Below are 1,266 nucleotides of genomic sequence, written 5' to 3' on the forward strand. Positions count from 1 at the left end.
GCCAGTGCTTTCAAAGCATCGCCCATGTCTATGGCTTGCGGCAAGCCCGGGAATGGCGAGTTACACTGCGGCATACGTTCATCCGAACCCACTGGGTCCTGCCCTACCCCAGTGACCGCTCATTCTGGTCCCGTTCATCTGGCACGCCCGGTCGGAACAAACTGCAGACCTGGCTCAGTGGCCACCCCGGGATAGCGAGCTTCTACAGGGATACACCTGACAAGATCAGTGATCGCACTCCGCCAGCAGGGCCGCAGCGAGTGGTTATCTCACCCCAGGAGGTGCCAGCCCTTCCGGTATCTGGTTGGCAGCGATCGGAGCAGCCCATGCCACTTGATGTTGCCCTACCCGGTATCCCGACTGATCTGGATGAGTATCTTGCCGCGCTGCCTGAGCCGGTAGACACAGAATCCACTGCGGCTATCCCGTTTCCCGTGATCGGGGTGATGGATGGGCCGATACATCGCCATGTTCTCGCTGAGGCCCCAGAACGGAAGGAACTGCGTCACTATCTTACCCGCAATAACACCACCATCAACCATATCCATAATGACCCAAGATGGCTGCGAAAACATCTCCAACATTACCTACAAGCTCTTGCCGCCGCAGAACTCCAGCAAGCCTCTTACCTGACAGTCCCACGGTTAAAGCGCGCGGACATTGCCCATAGTAAACCACCTTCTTCTCCTAACAGACTCCCTGAAGTCCTGGAAGAGGACTCCGATGAGGAGAGTCTTAAGTACAAACAGCAGCGCGCCGTACGCAAGCACCGGATTCACAAGGCAAAGCTACAGGATGTGCAGCGTCTTGTCAATTCTTTCTATAAGGAAAAGGAACATATGTTGCAGCTCCGGGAGAAGAGTATGAGCCATGGTCCATGGGATGAAGAGGTTGTACCGGAATATCGAATAATGCGTGCGCGTCAACGGCAGGTGTGCTCCTTGCTAACTCGGATTTCTAAGCAAGTTCTTGAAGAAGTGTAGTGGGACTATATTATATTTCTATATTTATAGTCTCTTTACTGGCTAGTCTTCCTCAAGTATACCTTAGTTCTTAGGATGAATAGGCTACAATGCCTCTGAAGTATACTAAATCAGCAGTGTATAACTGAACTGTTTTTCTGCCAGTTTTCTTGATCTTCCTACTCTAGTAAGATTCAGGATTTGCAGAAAAACAGTTCAGTTATATGCTACTGAAATTATTATCTAATAACTCTATGGGCAAGATGATTATTATTTAATCATAAAAGAAAATTAACAAGAAAAC

At 49.5% G+C, this 1,266-nt stretch overlaps 1 protein-coding gene across 1 annotated transcript; it reads left to right on the forward strand.

Annotated features, from left to right (window-relative positions):
- Positions 1–17: 17 nt before the first annotated feature.
- Positions 18–983, forward strand: BDW43DRAFT_317576 (uncharacterized protein; the record flags this gene model as incomplete). The annotated part of the gene is made up of 1 exon (XM_032048551.1): positions 18–983. A coding segment is annotated over one exon (966 nt), but the record flags the coding sequence as incomplete, so codon positions are not given.
- Between the last annotated feature and the right edge of the window lie 283 nt (positions 984–1,266).

Source organism: Aspergillus alliaceus (genome assembly GCF_009176365.1).
Source record: "Aspergillus alliaceus strain CBS 536.65 unplaced genomic scaffold BDW43scaffold_288, whole genome shotgun sequence".
NCBI classification, from domain to species: domain Eukaryota; kingdom Fungi; phylum Ascomycota; class Eurotiomycetes; order Eurotiales; family Aspergillaceae; genus Aspergillus; species Aspergillus alliaceus.